The sequence below is a fragment of the Pteronotus mesoamericanus genome, unplaced genomic scaffold, assembly GCF_021234165.1.
Source record: "Pteronotus mesoamericanus isolate MK-2021 breed Mesoamerican mustached bat unplaced genomic scaffold, CSHL_Meso_final contig_58, whole genome shotgun sequence".
In the NCBI taxonomy this organism is placed as follows: Eukaryota; Metazoa; Chordata; class Mammalia; order Chiroptera; family Mormoopidae; genus Pteronotus; species Pteronotus mesoamericanus.
In genome coordinates, this window is record NW_026555205.1 from 7,674,183 (window position 1) to 7,691,979 (window position 17,797).

The window sequence follows — 17,797 nt, forward strand, 5'->3', positions numbered from 1 at the left end:
CAGATGTTTGCTTGTTATGAAGCTAAACAGGCACACATTCTTGAAAATAGAGCTACATGGAAAAGGGTAGACAAAACATCTGGATGACAGCTTGAAATGGTGTTTACTTTTCATCTAGCTGCTGTGGCATCTTATGGAGCTTGCCTGAACCTCAGGTATATATAGCAAGCAAGCCTTGTAAGAAAGAAGGCTCCAAAATTAATGATTAAAGGAAATCAGAGGCAACTTCTGCAACAAACTGAATGCTTGTACCCTATTGGCAAGAAGGACTTCTTTAGGTTTATAATATATTTAATATTTTTCATATTTTCTATAATAAGGGCAAAGGAGCGGAAGACCTTCGGTTAACTGGAAAAAAAGGCTTCACAAAGTCCCTTCTTGTGCTCCCAGCAGTGGGAAAAGATGGGTAAGTGGAGTTCATACTTTATTAGAGTCTTCCTATGTCCTGCTCTACCACACTTTCTTCACTATTTTTGTGTCTCTCCTACCCTGAAAGCAAGTGGGCCATGGACTGCCACCAGTAGAGATCGCAGCCTCCCAAAGAAGAAAGCAGAGAGGCAACTGATGAGAAACAAACCACAAGGTAATGACCAGAGGAAAACAAAACACAGGAGTTTGCCATATTTTCAAAGCTGGGGCTTCCTTTGGCATGAGTGCCATTCTCAGCTTACACTCTGTTGGCAGAGCGGGATGGAATTGGTGAATTTCCAAGTTTGGCTAAGATATGCAAAAACCTCGTGAGGAGGCTTGCTGCAGAGTGAGCTGCATCTGAGGGAGCTCAGCTTCCCTGGCTTGAGAGAGGCCCTTGCCTCCTGCACTGATAACACATTTGAATGTTAACAAGGCTGGCCTTGGTATTCAGCTATCAGGCAGGAGCACCCGTCTCTTTTATTGTCAAGCATGTGGGCCACATTGTGAGCCACCTCAAGTTTTCAGAGACTCACATCTATCTAAGCAACACAGCTATATTGCGACAACCCCTTTTTTTTTCTGGGATCTATTGGCAAGACCATCTTTGAGGGAATGCTTATGTCATTTCCTCTGGAGGCACTAACCGATCCCTTCCAAGGCTGGCATTGCCAACCAAACTAATACTGGCTACTCTTTGACTGTTTGGCTTCAGGCCAATTCCCCCATCCCTCCACTTCTACTAGAAAAGTATGATTTGGAAGCTGTAACAACAGTCTAACTATCAAGAATTCTAATGTTTTTATCTGTAAGGAATCCATTGTTTTCTTGGGCCCCTGTCAGTATTTCTTTTATTCTTTATCTTGCTATCTTATTCTCTCTTTCATGGGGACTTTCACCCCTGGATCCATAGCTCCCTCCACATAACCTTGGAAATCACAAGATTTTAAAGTAAACATTAGGGCATCTCCACAAAATCCTATTCACTTTTTTTTTAGCATGTTCTAGAGGAATCCCAATTCTAGCAACAACTAGCAAAGGCATCCATGTTCTTGCTACTTTTCCACTAGCCTCAGTTGATTTTATCAGCTATGACTTTCTCTCCTAGGGAAACCCAGTGCATCTTCATTTCTGCAACTATCACCAGTACTCTCTATAAATTATAACATTTATGCTTAGGAAAGTCTTCTGTACTGAGCATGCAGCTCCCCTGCCATGCTGCCACCTGGGGCCTGGCTCTGTCCTTTCCTATTGACTAATACAGGCAGATAGCAGGTAGGACATACATTCACCCAGTTAGCAGGAACATTATTTCCTGTGGGGAAGGAAATACACAGTCAGTTTCAGTCTCAGATTCAGTCTCAGTTTTTGTCTCCTTCTGCCTTTCTGTCTCTCTCTCACACAGCAGGAAAGGGTTTGGAATCTCTTGAAGAGTTTTTCTTTTGGCAGGATGGTGCAGGCATTGTAGGCACTATAGAAAAAGCTCATCCATTTCTAAGAATGTGCTGGAGTTTACAGGAGAAGAATCTGTAGCTGACTCACCATCATTGACTGTGCTTGGAAGTGCTTTCCTAGCATTACAAGTGGATGTGGCTTAGGCCATTTACACTCACTCATCTGGAGCTCCCTGACAGAAGGCAGGCTTCTGTGGGCTGTGGGTATATGGAACAGATTGAAGTGATTTGGACCAAAAGTAGATCTGACCTCTGATCCCAGCCTCATTAGCGCTTGTGCTTTGATCAGCATGTTAATTAACCATAGTGGCCTTGGTAGGCTGTGCAAATCACAAAAATTCTTAAGAAGAGCACTCTAGACAAATTTAAGAAGGCAGGTACTAAATCCAAGAGCTCCACTGTGGCTGGTGTGGCTCAGTGGATTGAGTGCCGACCTGCAAACCAAAGGGTTGCTGGTTCAATTCCCAGTCAGGGCACATGCCTGGGTTGCAGGCCAGGTCCCAGTTGGAGGCATGCAAGAGGCAACCACACAATGATGTTTCTCTCCCTCTCTTCCTCTCTCCTTTTCCTCCCTCTCAAAAGAAAAACAAACAAACAAAAAAAAAAACCCCAAAAACCCAAGGCCTCCAATACATCTCATTTATCTCATTAAATATCCTATGTTGACGTCACCCAGTAATATTACCTATTTCAGAATGTTTCCTGTCTTTCAATGTGATAGATACAACTTAGAAAAGACCCACAATAACTATGAATGCCTGTCACCCACTGCCACAATAATGGGAGCTGTTAGGGGAAAACGTGAGGCTTTTAGATAGCCCTGTGGAGTCAGAGAGGAAGGAAAGATGCTGTGGAAGGAAGCGCAGCTTTAGTGAACTGCCTTCAGGGGCTGCCTCTCAGGCAAGTCTCTGCTGTCTTACTAGTAACCCCTTCATCATGTCCCCAAATATCCACCACTCACCAAATCTTCCCAAAAGCTACCACTTCATCTAGTTACTTGCCCTAACGTTTCACCAACTGGGTTTCATTTCAGATTGACAATCCCCTTCTTTCAAACACAGATGTACCTTTTGGAGGGTAAGAGGCAATCAGTCACTCATTTCAGAATGAAGGTAACTGAGCTACATATTTAGGAGGATAAAGAAGTTTCACTGTGAGTGGGCCAAGTGGAAATGAGGAAGTTGTCTGTTTTTAAGAATAGAAAGTAATAGTGGTTAGATTCTACCACTTCAAAACATTTGATTTGGGTTTTCCTTAAACCCACAATATTGGAAGAAAGCACCCCTTTTTTCTGCCCTCAGGACTGAGGACCCCTGCCAGGGCTCTAATATAACTGTTCCATGTAGGTTAAATCAACCTTTGTGGACTGGGCTGGAAACCTAACCACCACATACATAACACTGTTTCTATGGAGCAACACATTTCAGATACTAAATCATTGACTGATAAATGTTTTGGACACATCTCACTAGCAAGTTGAGGACTGTATATTAACATATCCCCCTTTTTTGTGAATATTTTTCACAGCTTTTTTTTTCCTAAGTAGCTTATATTCCTTGTCCCAAAAAAATATTTAGAAAACAACTGAAGGTTTTCAAACAGAGATTTAAATCAGTTCCATCATATGGCTTGTTTTCTTGTGATGTGCCTCTTCTCAAAATAGATTATTGAAAAAGAAAGTCAATGCTGACTTGTGCCGAGTGGCCGGCGAGGGTTGGCGAGTGTGTGTGTGGAACCGCGCAGGTTGGCGAGGGCTCGTGCGGGCTGGTAAGGCCTCCCACAGGTTGGCACCTATGGCGCCTGCGAGGGAGTGCACAGATCAGTGAGCGCAGGTGTAAGTCGACCCGCGCGGGCCACGAGTGCAGAACAGGCCACAGAAATAGTGGATCCCGGGCTGAAGGGGTCACAGAGCTGCCCAGAGTTCCTGGAGTAGAGACTGGAGACAGGATTAACCAGAGAGTCCCAGAGCTGACTTCCTCCCATTTCCGTAGTCTCCATTTGGTCAGGGCAAGCGACACATACAAGGAGCCAAAAGCGGAGAAAGCACACAATAGAAGACCCTAAACAGACCAGTGCCAGGAGGCCCGCTGGCCTAGGGGGCCAGATGAGTACGCAAGACGTGAAGAAGCCCCATGGGCTGGGGCAAGCACGTGCAAGCCCAGGTGGACGGGGGATCCTGCTGGGCCTGGGAGTGCTATCAAGGACCTGGGAGGAGAGTGCAGAGCAATCCACAGAAATAGTGGATCCCTGGTGGAAAGGGTCACACAGCTGCCCAAAGCAGGAGTCAGACACAGACAGTAGACTCCTGGAAGGCTCAAACAAAAGACCCAAGGCCATATAGGGTGAACAAATGACATCATCAGAGGCAGGCCCAGAAAGAAAAGTAAAGGGGAAAAAAATAAATAAAAAGACCCACCTACTACCATAGAAGTTTAATCCACAAAGTCAGGAAATCTAGACAGCCAAATTGAAACAGAAGCAAAAATAAATAAATAAATAAATAAATAAATAAATAAATAAATAAATAAATAACTTAACAGACTCTCACAAAAATGGGAAGAAAAAGAAGTTCCCCCCAAATGAGTAGAAAAGGGGACTCCCCACAGAGAGAGCTAATGAAATAGAGGCAAGGGAACTATCAGATACTGAATTCAAAACAGTGGTTCTAAGGAAGCTCCATGAGCTCAGCCAGCTGAAAGATAACTATGACAAAATGCAGAGAAAATATCAGGTCTTACAGCAAACTATATAAACCTGGGAAAGGACATGGAAACTATCAAGAAGACACAAGAGGATATGAAGAATACCATTTCTGAAATGAAAAACACAGAAGAAGGAATCCAAAACAGGCTGGATGAAGCTGAGGATGGAATCAGGGAGAAGGAGGATAAGGTAGAAAAAAGCTCCCAGAGAGAACATGAAATGGAAAAAAGACTCAAAAAGAATGAAGAGGCATTGAAGGAAATGCAGGACAACCTGAAACGCAATAATATCCGTATAATAGGGATACCAGAAGGAGAAGGAGAGGAGCAAGGGATAGAGAACTTCCTCCTCAAAAAAGTAATGAAGGAAAATATCCCTAATTTGAGGAGAAAAAGGCTCTCATGGATCCAGGAGACACAGAGGACCCCACTCAAGAGGGACTCAAGGAGGTCCACTCCAAAACACATCATCATTAAAATGGCAACTATCAAAGACAAAGAGAGAATCCTCAAGGCAGCAAGGGAGAAGGAGTAAATAACATACAAGGGGGGCCCAATACGCCTCGGAGCTGACTTATCAAAGAAACACTACAAGCCAGAAGGGAATGGCAACAAATATTCCAAGTCATGAAGAGCAAGGGCCTACAGCCAAGGCTACTCTACCCAGCAAGGCTCTCAATTAAAATAGAAGGGGAAATACGGAGTTTCCCAGACAAGAGAAGGCTAAAAGAATACATCTCTACCAAACCAGCACTCCAAGATATGCTAAGGGGACTGGTTAAAGAAGATGAAAGAAAAGAATGAGAAAGAGAAAAACACAGGTACAAAGAGAAAAGATGAGTAAGTTTCTATCAGTAATGTCTCTCACAGTGAATGGACTAAATGCACCAATCAAGAGACACAGGGTAGCAAAATGGATAAGGAAACATGACCCACACATATGCTGGCTACAAGAGACCCACCTCAGAGCAAGAGACCTCCACAGATTGAAAGTAAAGGGATGGAAGAAAATATTCAAAGCAAATGGGCAAGAGAAAAAGACCGGGGTTGCCATATTTGTATCAGACAAAGTAGATTTCAAAACAACGGCCATGAAAAGAGACTCAGAGGGGCACTTTATAATACTTAAAGGAAGAATCTATCAAGAAGACATAAACACTGTAAACTTATATGCTCCCAATATAGGAGCCCCCAAGTTTATAAGGAAAGTGTTGGATGACTTCAAAAGTGATATACACAGCAACACACTGATAGTAGGGGATTTCAACACCCCACTGTCAAAAATGGACAGATATTCCAAACAAAACATTAATAAACATATTGTGCACATGACTGACACACTGAATCAAAGAGACTTAACTGACATATATAGAACCTTACATCCCAAAGAAGAAAAATACACATTCTTTTCAAATGCTCATGGCAGTTTTTCAAAGATAGACCACATAATAAGACACAAAACAAACCTCAGCAAATTCAGGAAAATTGATATAATACCAAACTTTTTCTTAGACCACAGGGGCTTGAAACTGGAAATCAACCTCAAAGAGAAACCTCAACAACTTGCAAACTCATGGAGACTGAAGAGTAGACTATTAAGCAATGAATGGGTCAATAATGAGATAAGAGAAGAAATCAAAAAATTTCTGGAAACAAATGAAAATGAACAGACAACAGTCCAAAACCTATGAGACACAGAAAAGGTGCTCCTGAGAGGGAGGTTCATAGCAATACAGGCTTACCTAAAAAAGATAGAAACATTTCAAATAAAAAACCTAACACTACAACTTCAAGAACTGGAGAAAGAACAACCAATAAATCCCAGAGCAAGTAGAAGTAAGGAAATAGTCAAGATTAGAGCAGAACTGAATGACATAGAGACAAATAGAACAATTCAAAGGATCAATCATTCCAGAAGCTGGTTCTTTTAATGGAGAAATGAAATTAACAAGCCTTTAAGCGGAGTCATCAAGAAAAAAAGGGAGAGGACCCAAATTAATAATATCAGAAACGAAAGAGGAGAAATAACAACTGATACCACAGAAATACAAAGGATTGTCAGAAACTATTATGAACAATTATATGCCAAAAAATTTGAAAACCTTGATGAAATAGAAAAGTTTTTAGAAAAGTATAATCTTCCAACACTGAAGGAGGAATAAACAGAGAACTTGAACAGACCGATATCAGCTGGGGAAATTAAAGCAGTCATCAAGAAACTCCCGCCACACGAAAGCCCAGGGCTGGACTGTTTCCCAGGAGAATTTTACAAAACATTTAAGGAAGAGCTAACCCCTGTCCTTCTCAGACTATTCCCAGAAATCCAAGAGGAGGGAGGACTCCCAGGCTCTTTCTATGAGGCCAGCATCACCCTGATCCCAAAACCAGATAAAGACACTACAAAGAAAGAAAACTACAGGCCGATTCCGCTGATGAACATAGATGCTAAAATCCTCAACAAAATATTAGCAAACCGCATTCAGGAATACATTTGAAAGATTATCCACCACGATCAAGTGGGATTCATCCCAGGCATGCAGGGATGGTTCAATATACGTAAGTCAATAAACATAATACATCACCTAAATAAAAGAAAAGACAAAAACCACATGATCATCTCGATAGATGCAGAAAAAGCATTCGATAAGGTACAGCACCCATTTAGGATCAAAACACTCAGCAAAATGGGAATGAATGGGGCATTCCTCAATGTAATAAAGGCCATATATGAAAAACCTACAGCCAACATCATACTCAATGGGCAAAAACTAAAATCTTTCCCAGTAAGATCAGGAACACGACAAGGATGTCTGCTTTCACCTCTTCTTTTCAACATCGTATTGGAAGTCCTACCCACAGCGGTCAGACAAGAAAAAGTAATAAAAGGCATCCAAATAGGAAAGGAGGAAGTAAAGCTATCATTGTTTGCAGATGACATGTACATAGAAAAACCTGTAGACTCCACCAAAAAACTCCTCGACCTAACAAGTGAATTTGCCTAAACAGTAGCATACAACGAAATCAAAGGGATGTTTGTATACCAGCAATGAAATAGAAGAAGAAGAAATAAGAAAAAAAATACCATTTGATATAGCAAGAAGAAAACTAATGTACCTAGCAATAAATTTAACCAACAAGGTAAAAGACCTGAACGCAGAAAACTATACAACGTTGAAGAAAGAAATGAAGGAAGACACAAATAAATGGAAGCATATACTGTGCTCATGGATTGGAAGAATTAATATCATCAAAATGTCCATACTACCCAAAGCAATTTATAGATTTAATGCAATCCCTATTAAGATACCAATGACATATTTCACAGAAATAGAACAGACATTTCAAAAATTTATATCGAACCATAAACAACCCCAAATAGCTGCAGCAATTTTGAGAAAGAAACACAAAGTAGGAGGGATCACAATACCGGACATCAAACTCTACTACAAAGCCACTATACTCAAAGCAATCTGGTACTGGCACAAGGACAGACCCATAGCCCAGTGTAACAGAATAAAAAACCCAGAAATAAGCTCAGGTCTCTATGGGCATCTAATATTTGACAAAGGGAGTAGAAGCATAAAGTGGAGTAATAATAGCCTCTTCAACAAATGGTGTTGGGAGAGCTGGACGGCTACATGCAAAAAATTGAAATTGGATCATCAGCTGACACCATACACAAAAGTAAACTCAAGATGGACAAAAGACTTAAATGTAAGTTGCAACACCATAAGAGTCCTAGAGGAGAACATTAGCAGGAAACTCTCAGGTATTCCATGCAGCAATTTTTTCACTGATATGTCTCCTAAAGCAAGGAACATAAAGGAAAGAATAAACAAGTGGGACCTTATCAAAATAAGAAGCTTCTGCATGACTAAAGAAAACATCAGCCAAATGAAAAGGGAGCCAACAGTATGGGAAAATATATTTGCTAATGATACATCAGATAGAGGTTTGATCTCCAAGATATATAATGAACTCACTCGACTCCACTCCAAGAAGACAAACGATCCAATCAAAAAATGGGCAAAGGACCTGGGCAGACACTTTTCCAACGAGGAGATGCAGAGGGCCCAGAGACATTTGAAAGGATTTCATCAGAGAAATGCAGATCAAAACCACCATGAGGTACCACCTCACGCCGTTCAGAATGGCAATCATAAACAGATCCACAAACAACAGGTGCTGGCCAGGCTGTGGAGAAAAGGGAACCCTAGTACACTGTTGGTGGGAATGCAGACTGGTGCAGCCACTGTGGAAAGCTGTGTGGAATTTCCTCAAAAACCTGAAAATGGAACTGCCTTTTGATCCAGTGATTCCACTGCTGGGACTATACCCTAAAAATCCCAAAACGCCAATTCAAAAGAACCTATGCACCCCAATGTTCATAGCAGCACAATTTACAATAGCCAAGTGTTGGAAGCAACCTCAATGCCCATCAGTAGATGATTGGATCAAAAAACTATGGTACATTTACACAATGGAATACTACGCTGCAGAAAGAAAAGAAGAACTAAACTTCGTGACAGCATGGATTGAACTGGAGAGCATTATGCTGAGCAAAATAAGCCTGGGGGCGAAATACAGATACCATATGATCTCACGTATAAGTGGAACCTAACCAACAATACAAATATGTAAGGAAAATAAGGCCCGCAACACTGAAAGGAAAAGAAACCAACAGAGACAAGTGGGAAGGAGGGAGGGGGGCGGGGGAAAAGGAAGGAAAGGGGAAAGTCAAGGAACATATAGCAAGGTCTCATGGGCAAAACCAAAGGGGGAGAGCTGATGGAAGGTGGGAGGGGGCAAGGGAAAGTGGTGGGGGGTAGGCAGAGACAAATGTGTTTTAAAAAAATAAATTAATTAATTAAAAAAAGAAAAAAATAAAACTAAAACTACATTGTCTAAAATATTTTTATAAACAAAAAAATGAAAGAAAGCCAATGCTAATGAACTGCTTGTTGTATTCTCCTTGTTGAGGTTTTACTGTGCTTTACATATGTAACTTAACAAAATGGGCATCCCATTGGGGATTGTTTAAGTCCTATTAGATTTTTTCTTACTTATCTAAACAGTAATATATGTTCATTATAGAAAATTTAGAAAAATCACAGAATGGCAGATAGGAAATTAAAATTGCTCAAAACCCCTGTAGATGTTTTATTTTATTTTATCTTTTCTGTCTGGGCTCATTTCATAGACTACTGCATGTTATTATAACATACAGCTAGACCAAGAATACCTTAAGTCAGCTGATTCTCAAATTAGTCCATTTTACTTTTATTTTATTGATGAGAGTGTTACTGATACTTTTCATGTTAGAAGATGGACCTGTTTAGATTGTAGGCAGCTTTCAGTGATCCACTTGTTCCTTATTTTACTTGCTGTTGCTAAGCAGGATGAGATAGCATATAGCTGTCTTCCTCATCAGAGGGCTGTAATTTGTTTTACTACAAAAAGCTACTCTACCAAAAAGTGTTGTTCCAAGGACTCCCATTCCATCTACCTTGTCTTAGACTTAGTATAAACAACTTTATTATCAGGCTACTCATCTCATCACATTCTTGTTCTTAATCCAAGTGGAATTAAGGAGTGGGAGGTAGTAAGCAGCCAAATACTTGGTGAACTGGGTGGTCACATCTATGCAACATCAAACAATTGGATGTAACTTAAGGACTCAATTGAAACAAGTAAGCAGTAATTACTTTTTTTTGCAATGGGTTTGCTGCCATAACATAGGTGTAGAGAAAACGACCACTAAATGAAAGCCAAAATGGGAAAGGAAAAGACTCACATCAACATTGTTGTCATTGGTCACGTAGATTCAGGCAAGTCTACTACTACTGTGTCACCTGATCTACAAATGTGGTGGGATTAACAAGAGGACCATCAGAAAATTTGAGAAGGAGGCTGCTGAGATGGGGAAGGGCTCCTTCAAGTATGCCTGGGTCTTGGATAAACTGAAAGCTGAATGTGAGCGTGGTATCACCGTTGATTTCTCCCTATGGAAATTCGAAACCAGCAAGTATTACGTGACCATCATTGATGCCCCAGGACACAGAGACTTTATCAAAAACATGATTACAGGCACATCTCAGGCTGATTGTGCTGTCCTGATTGTTGCTGCTGGCATTGGTGAGTTTGAAGCAGCGATCTCCAAGAATGGGCAGACCCGGGAGCATGCCCTTCTGGCTTACATACTGGGTGTGAAACAGCTGATTGTTGGTGTTGACAAAATGGATTCCACTGAGCCTCTCTACAGCCAGAAGAGATATGAGGAAATTGTTAAAGAAGTCAGCACCTACATTAAGAAATTGGCTACAACCCTGACACGGTAGCATTTGTGCTGATTTCTGGTTGGAATGGTGACAACATGCTGGAGCCAAGTGCTAACATGCCTTGGTTCAAGGGATGGGAAGTCACCCACAAAGATGGCAGCGCCAGTGGAACCATGCTGCTTGAAGCTCTGGATTGCGTCCTGCCACCAATTCATCCAACTGACAAGCCCCTGCGCCTGCCCCTCCAAGACATCTACAAAATTGGTGGTATTGGTTCTGTTCAGTGGGCCGAGTGGAGACTGGTGTTCTCAAACCTGGCATGGTGGTCACCTTTGCTCCAGTCAATGTTACAACTGAAGTCAAGTCTGTTGAAATGCACCATGAAGCTTTGAGTGAAGCTCTTCCTGGGGACAATGTGGGCTTCAATGTCAAGAACGTGTCTGTCAAAGATGTTCGTTGTGGCAATGTGGATGGTGACAGCAAAAATGACCCACCAATGGAAGTAGCTGGCTTCACAGCTCAGGTGATTATCCTCAACCAACCTGGCCAAATCAGTGCTGGTTATGCACCTGTTCTGGATTGTCACACAGCTCATATTGCTTGAAAATTTGCTGAGTTGAAGGAGATTGATCATTGTTCTGGGAAAAAGCTGGAAGATGGCCCAAAGTTTTTGAAATCCACTGATGCAGCCATCATTGATATGGTCCCTGGCAAGCCCATGTATGTTGAAAGCTTCTCTGACTATCCTTCTCTGGGCTGCTTTGCTGTTCGTGACATGAGACAGACAGTTGCTGTTGGTATCATCAAGGCAGTGGACAAGAAGGCGGCTGGAGCTGACAAAGTCACCAAGTCTGCCCAGAAAGCTCAGAAGGCTGAATGAATATTATCCCCAATACCTCCCACCCCAATCTTAATCAGTGGTGGAAGAACGGTCTCAGAACTGTTTGTCTCAATTGGCCACTTCAGTGTAATAGTAAAGGACTGGTTAATGATTACAGTGCATCATAAAACCTTCAGAAGGAAAGGAGAATATTTTGTGGACCATTTGTTTTGTGTGTGTGTGTGTGTGGCAGCTATTAGTTTTTAAAACCAGTACTTTTTAATGGAAACAACTTGACCAAAATCTGTCACAAAATTTTGAGACCCATTAAAACAAAGTTTAATGAGAAAAAAAGTAAGCATTAATTTAAAATAATTAAAAAAGTAAGACAAAAGGACACAATGGATTGACTGTTTTATTTTAACCTCTTCTGTCTCAAAGGTGGTTGACTTAATCAAACACATTTCCCATCTGGCCAATTGCTTCTAGCCCATTAAAATAATGGAATCTGTGCAACAAAATTCTCTCTCACCCCTTCTCTGATCCATGTCATCTTTTCAGGTCATGATGATTGGTAAGTAGACCACAAACATAGGCACAAACTATCTTTCAAAAAACATGGTATATTTGTTATTTGTATGTTGTTTGAATTTCTCTGGAGTGGTTTGTAAAAACTCTGCTATCTTATTTCTTTTCCAGTTTGGATTTGCTGCATACCAAGTAATAGTAGATCTCTTTCAGAGAGGCACTGAGAGCAGTTGTGACCATTAATCTATATTCTCACTTTGGCTAACTGCAAATTAGAGTGGCTCCAGATGCCACTAAAGATTTTTCCAGGGTAACCTAATTCCAAGCAAATGAATATGCACATAGAATCATAGAGCTAGCAGGGTCTTGGAGACCATAAGTCCTGCCAAACTATGGAAAAGGATATTGTGGTCCAGAAAGGAGAAACCATCTTCCTAAAGTCCACCATCTAGTTAGTAGAAGTGCAACTGGTCTTACCAAGGTCAAAAAGAGATCTGAGTTATCAAGGACAATTCCTGGCTCTGAGGAATACTTCTTAGAGTTCCTGAAATAAGACTGCTAACTGTATGTATGGGCACAAGCTTGGAAACAATACTTTGGATTGGGTTGTTTTGGTCTAGTTGAGTGTAGTAACATCGTGGTCCACAGAGAGATAGAAAAGAATGCAGATCCCTTGGTCACTAAATCACCTTTACCATGCAGACAGGATCTCTTCCATAGCCATATGTTTCTAAGTTGATCTGGCCTAAGTGGATGGAAAACAAACTTCTAATTCTACTCAGCCCAATGGATTCATTTGTTGTTTATAGCACATGGCCTTATTTCTATTTATAGAATTAAAGTCTCAGATATATCTGAGAAGAGGCCTGACTTCAGAAAACATCTTAGGTATAATTTTACTGTGCCCATCATCCAAATAAGAGCTCTAGTATATAGTGAGGGAAGACAGGACAAAACCAAGCCTGCAAGCTTCAAAACAAGATAAGAAATCATTCTGATTACTTGATTGTTGACACCATCTTTCTCCTCCAGAGACATGAAATCTGAGTTGTTGGGTAACGTAGTGCACCCAATAGATGTAGGCTAGCCAGAGAGGGGCTTTGCCCTGCATTATCTGACTGCAGCTGCTTTAGGGGTGATTGAGCTCATCCTAGGCAGTAGTTCCAGGTGAATTTCTTATGAGTATGCCTTCCTAGAATGGGAGATCAAAGGAAGAGCAATTGCTTGGAGCCCACTAAGAAACTAGATGATGGAGCTAGGTTCTTTATAAGTGTTAATAAATTAACTTAATTGTGACATCTTTGGTGTGGTTAAGAAGCAAGGCCTGCTTGTTCCTTTAGGTATCCCTTGGTCCAGGAGCAATCTAAGGTATGAATAAATTCATTGGGTTGGTTGTGAGTCTGTAGAACCTGCCCCTTCAGTCAGATTTGGGTTGCTATAGTCATTGACACCATAGAATAAATATTAACATGAAATAGCCCCATTTATGCCTATAATTGGAAAGTACAACATTACTTTAATGGTTTGTAATGATAGTATTCCAAAAGACTGTCATAGATTGTTATGTTACTTCAGAAAAGTTATTTTTTCCTTTGTTTGTATATCTGTCTGTATTTCAGTGTATTTTTCTAGGATTAAAGTTCATATCTTGTAGTTTTCCTATTCCAAAAATTTCAATATTCTCTATTTTTATAAATTTCTTGTTATGTTCTAACCTAGATTTCTCTATCCTCCTTTTTATGGTTTATGCTCTAGCTCAAACCAATTATGTGCTTTTTCCCATTACCTCTTCTGACTCCATGCCTTTATTCGTTCTTTTTCCTCTACCTAAAATTCCATCCCTGTCTCCCACCACCACAGGTCCAAATTCTACCCATTGTTCAAAGTCTAGTAAAATGTTACTTCCTCCAGAAAGCCTTCTGTATTCCCTCTAGTTATATGTCCTTATTTTTTCTTATTCTCTCTCTCTCTCTCTCATTTCTGAATTCCAATAATAATTTCACCTGTGCTTCTTTGTTATATAATATTAACATGTTTTATAGCTATTTGTTTACTTGTTGTTTCTACTATACTTTGATATATAGGTAAAATAAATGCTACAAGTTTCTTGAGAGCAGGAACCATGTTTGCTTTATCTTTGTACTCCGTATAGGGCCTGACACATGTAAAAGTCACTCAGATATTTTTTAATGAATAAATGAATGTTTCTCTGCCCCTCCGAGTATGTATCTTTCATCATATTTTCATCTCTTTTCATTTTTGCTTAATGTTTTTTCTGTGTTCCCATTCATCTATCAATCGCACATCACCCACCTCTTCTCTCTCTTTATATATATATATACACACACACACACACACACACACACACACACATATGTATAGAGACATATGTGTATATATATGTATATACTACATATATACACATATATATACGAAAGATGTAAATGTCAAATCTTTAGCCAGTAAGAGTCTTTTTTTCCTCAGAAGGCTAAATATGTATGATTAAGGTAAGTTGCTTTCTGTTAACCTAACAATACAGAGGACTGGCATAAAGAACCTAGAAGAATGGGAAGTTAAGGTGACCCTTGTCTGCCCTCAAATATCTCCTGTATCAAGTGATCCTTTGGATAACAGACAATTCATTGTTAAATTCTCTAAGGGTTATCCCAAGGAAGATTGAGACTGGGAGCCTATACATATATATGTATGTGTTTTCCTATATTATATATATATATAGTTGTGTGTATATATATATAATTGTATATATATATAGTGGGGAAAAAGCAGGTTTACAGATGTTTGTATGAAAAATAATGCAATAATAATACAAGAATAAACTCTGTGTTTTATGTCCTCACAACTGTAAACCTACTGTTGCCCCACCCTGTATATACATATTGATAGATAGAGGTATAGGGATAAATACAGATACACATATATAAAATAAAATATATAATTTAATTAACCATTATAAAAACAAAGTACATTTTGAATTTGTTGTATTTATTAAATTGAAGTTAGATAATTTATTTTAATCTGAAAAGCAGTAGTGCTTTTATATCCATCTCATAGCATTCTAAAGAGATAAAGGACATTTTATTTTTGTTTAACTTTTTTTTCTTGATGTTCACTGATATTGTTAGCAAGATGCTCCCCATTCATGCATTGGTTACTGGATTCAGTAATTGTTTACTATGATTTTCTCTTGAAACATTGAGAAGAATCAGTTTTAAGAAGTATAATACTTAGCCAAGTGAAGTGGCAACTAAAGGGCTAAGAGATGGGGTCATTATAGCTCTCTGTATATACGAGGTCTCTCCAGAAAGTATACAGCCATGTAATATGAAAAACTAGAGACATTTATTGAAGAAGACACAAGATATATGAAACATTGTACATAGGACAGTGATGCCTCAGACCCCTGCCAAGTAGGTACCTTGGGACCTCACACAGTTCTCCCAAATGCCATCAGCTGCTCCAGCGTATTTTCCTGAATCTCATTGATGGTCTGAAATCACTTCCCTTTCAAAGATGATTTTAGTTTTAGAAAAAGCTAGGAGTCACAGGGCACCAAATCTGAGCTCTAGAGGGTCTGAGTCACCTGGGTGATTTGATGTTTCACCAAAAAACTCTGCACAAGACATGATGTATGAGTGGGTGCATTGTCCCGATGAAGCTGTCAATCACCAGTTGCCCATAGCTCCGGCCTTCTGAATCATCCCAATACGTTCCTCGGAGCAATGTTCAGGCTTAACACAAAATTTGATGCAGATTTGTTGCTCTACTCAGTCACTTGGAATGTTATGGCCACACATTACACATGCTCACACAATGGTGTCTACCACCCCCACTCACTAGTACAGCGAAGTCATCATTGTTCATCTATGTGCATTCCAGTCCACTCTCCTTGGCTGCCAGGTTACATCAATATCTTGCAAACTGTTCTCATTATATTAACAATGGCTGGACTTTTTCTGGACAGACCTCATTTGTGAAAGTATACTATGGGGAGTAGGTTTTCACTTTGCTTTATGTGGCCTCAGGAAGTAGAATCTGAATCAAATAATGGAAACTGGAGACATAAGGAAGAACTTTCTAGCAATGAGAGATGTCCAAAAATGAATGTTTTTTTTCCTCAAAGATAGTGAGTTCTCTATTATTAGGGGTATTCAAACAGCACCTGAATGCTCATATTGTGGGAAGAGAGTAGATGGTATTCTTAGCATTGTATGGGGTGTTGGGATAAATGATCTTTTAAGACCTTTTCCCTCTCTGAGAGTCTATAGTTCTATGATCCCCTAACATGTCTCCTTAATATAGACTTAAGCAGTTTTCAATTGTTAAGAACACATATAAGCAGATCAATTCAAATTAAAAACAGGAAAGAATGTTGTAAGAAACAGAACTAGAAGCTTCAGACAGCCCCATGATAAATCACTGTATTTGACCACTAAATTTTACTCTGAATTTCTAGGCAGTTAAGGTAAAAAAGAAAGAAAACAACAAAATTGAGCCACATGGTTCTCTGTCAAGTAGAAAAACATGGCTATAAGTTCAATTGCCTAGACAATTTTTTTCTGCCACTGAATTCCAGGAGGAATTTATCATGTAATTCCTTGTATAATAGATGGTGCTTATCATAATGGACAGTGCGATTTTACAAACAATATAGATATAATCTTCAAATGGAAATGTCCTTTCTCCCCTTTCACAAATAAAAGACTGCAAATGTCAAATCTTCAGCCAGTAAAAGTCTTTTTTTCCTCAGAAGGCTGAATATGTATGATTAAGGTAAGTTGCTTTCTGTTAACCTAACAATACAGAGGACTGGCATAAAGAACCTAGAAGAATGGGAAGTTAAGGTGACCCTTGTCTGCTCTCAAATATCTCCTGTATCAAGTGATCTTTTGGATCACAGACAATTCATTGCTAAATTCTCTAAGAGGTGTCTCAATGAGGATTGAGACTGGGAGCCTAAGGATTTGTGGTGTCTGCCAATTACTTGCCGGCAAAGGACAGTAGAGATAAACACATCCCAATCTTACCTACCTCAGAGGGATGCCATGAGGATGGAAGAACAGAAAATTGATATCAAAGTACTGGGTAAAGTTACAATTTTTTAACCAAATGTCAGGGGTGAGGGATAATGCTATTGCCACAAGACCACACCTCACCAGGGACTAGGCCTCAGGAGTGCTTTGGTGGTTAGCTACTGGGAAAAACCAATTAGTCAGATCTGCTATGAAGTGCCATTGCATATGTACAGGAGCAAGGCATTCAACCTCAGAGACAGATGATTTTATGAACTTAATGAAACTGTTATGGAGTAAGGACCCTCGTTGATCAGTGTCAGAGGAGGGTCATGGTCAAAGACATAGTCTAGCATCCAAAAGTAATTTCAAAATAAATCAAATTCTAGCACCAATCAAAAAACATGAAAGGAATTCAGAACATCTTATTAAAATCCCCCTTTCTCTAGTTATTTTCATCATATTCCATAGGTCTTCAGTGTCTCTCTGTCCAATTCACCACCCTCCCACTAACTTTTCCTGAACCTCCAGGCAGAACAATTCTTTTATTTTTAAATCAATATTTCCCTCTCTCTAA

General features: G+C 39.8%; 1 protein-coding gene and 1 pseudogene across 1 annotated transcript in view; both read left to right on the forward strand.

Moving 5' to 3' along the window:
- GUCY2F (guanylate cyclase 2F, retinal) overlaps window positions 1–761 on the forward strand; it is a 135,014-nt gene extending 134,253 nt beyond the window's left edge. The window contains 4 exon segments of the mRNA XM_054580399.1: window positions 321–410; window positions 497–548; window positions 551–583; window positions 685–761. Coding sequence (XP_054436374.1) covers window positions 321–410; window positions 497–548; window positions 551–583; window positions 685–761 — 252 coding nt within the window.
- Window positions 762–10,337: 9,576 nt separating this feature from the next.
- Window positions 10,338–11,722, forward strand: LOC129076252 (elongation factor 1-alpha 1-like; annotated as a pseudogene).
- The last annotated feature ends 6,075 nt before the right edge of the window (window positions 11,723–17,797 follow it).